This window comes from Cherax quadricarinatus, chromosome 64, assembly GCF_038502225.1.
Source record: "Cherax quadricarinatus isolate ZL_2023a chromosome 64, ASM3850222v1, whole genome shotgun sequence".
Lineage (NCBI taxonomy): Eukaryota > Metazoa > Arthropoda > Malacostraca > Decapoda > Parastacidae > Cherax > Cherax quadricarinatus.
Genome location: NC_091355.1, coordinates 3,853,145 through 3,854,502, shown reverse-complemented (window position 1 = coordinate 3,854,502; position 1,358 = coordinate 3,853,145). Strand labels below are relative to the sequence as shown.

The following is a 1,358-nucleotide window of genomic DNA, read 5'->3' as shown; positions in this document are numbered from 1 at the left end:
TACCCTGCACTGTGACCACTACCCTGCACTGTGGAACAAAGTCAAGATGTTCTTTATTGCCTCTCCAACGTCATATTTAGTAGAGTGAGGTTTCAGTAGTCACCAAACTTCTTTCCGAGTAAAGAAACTGACTGAAAATTATTGAACGTGGGGATCTAAGACTTCTTAGTACACCTTCAAGACTGATGTTGAGAAGCAGATGTTCCAAACCATACCACGGGCGGGATTTGAACTCGCGCTCAAAGATGTTCCTGCACCAAGTACATCCATCTCATTAAAATTGTGAAAATAATGTAGTTACTGATGAGATGTAAATTTATTGTTAAACTTATTTACTATGTTATTTTGTATTTGTACACATTGTTTATTGTGTTAGATTAGTTGTTGTTTTGAATTTTCAGTAAACCTAATATCTTCTTGATTCGCCGGTACTCTCCCGGCCCGGGTCTTTTCCAGATGGTGACCCGGCCAACCTGATATCAAGAAAGAGATGTGTTCGTATGTGTGTGTGGGGTCGCGGTGGTAAGGATGTGGCCTGGGAGCCAAGGGGGCGGTAGCCTGAAAAAGTTTGGGAACCATTGGTTTAAACTGAGCGTTACCAGTGTCTTGTTTGGGAACCATTGGTTTAAACTCTGAGCGTTACCAGTGTCCTGTATCTGAGCGGCCTGTATCATAACTAACTATTGGTGATGTTATTGATTTGTTTTGTATTGGTCACATAATATATATATACCTTATCATATATCATGGGTCTGGTCAGAGCATTTATTAACGGGGTAAATATCCCATATAGTTAAATTTGCATTATTATTATTTTAAATACTCTACTGATCATCTTCCTTCGTTCATTTTCACCCAGAAAAAGAGTTGTACTGGGAATTTATGAAAGGAAAATTTACTGTAGCAATGATCGAAGGCAGTAACGCATCACATAATGAAAATCTTGATATTTTTTCATACCTCTCAGTTCTGGTGCCAGACTCGTTGCCAACCTTAGATATTGTTTTCTTTATATATTTTGATAAATAAGTTTATTTAGGCACAGGTACCCATAAGTACAATTATGATACATAGTGTAAATTATCTAGGATAACCCCCAAAAAAGTCAAAGTAATTTATCCTCTGAAGCTGTGCATGAGTTAAAAGAGTGGGTATGAGAGGGAATGGAGATGGTGGCGAGGATGTGGTGTGGGAGGAACTGGAGTGGTTTAGTGTGTGAGGTGCTGAAACAATGTAACCCTCACAATATATATACAGTAGTTACCCCTCCACACCGCCAGTATTCAACAAACCTCCGTCGTAGCTACTTGCTCTACCACAGCCGTCAACACTCTCCTCATCAACTTTCTGAACCATGA

At 39.4% G+C, this 1,358-nt stretch overlaps 1 protein-coding gene across 3 annotated transcripts in view; it reads left to right on the top strand.

The window, feature by feature from the left end:
• The first annotated feature begins 1,255 nt into the window (after positions 1 to 1,255).
• Positions 1,256 to 1,358, top strand: part of LOC128699961 (uncharacterized) — a 17,218-nt gene continuing 17,115 nt past the window's right edge. For 2 of the 3 annotated variants that reach the window (XM_070098728.1, XM_053792806.2), the window contains exon 1: positions 1,257 to 1,358. This exon is cut by the window's right edge and continues 227 nt beyond it. In XM_070098728.1, the coding sequence (XP_069954829.1) occupies positions 1,355 to 1,358 (4 nt within the window). In that variant the 5' untranslated portion in view covers positions 1,257 to 1,354. The other variant, XR_008408686.2, reaches the window with a different exon arrangement.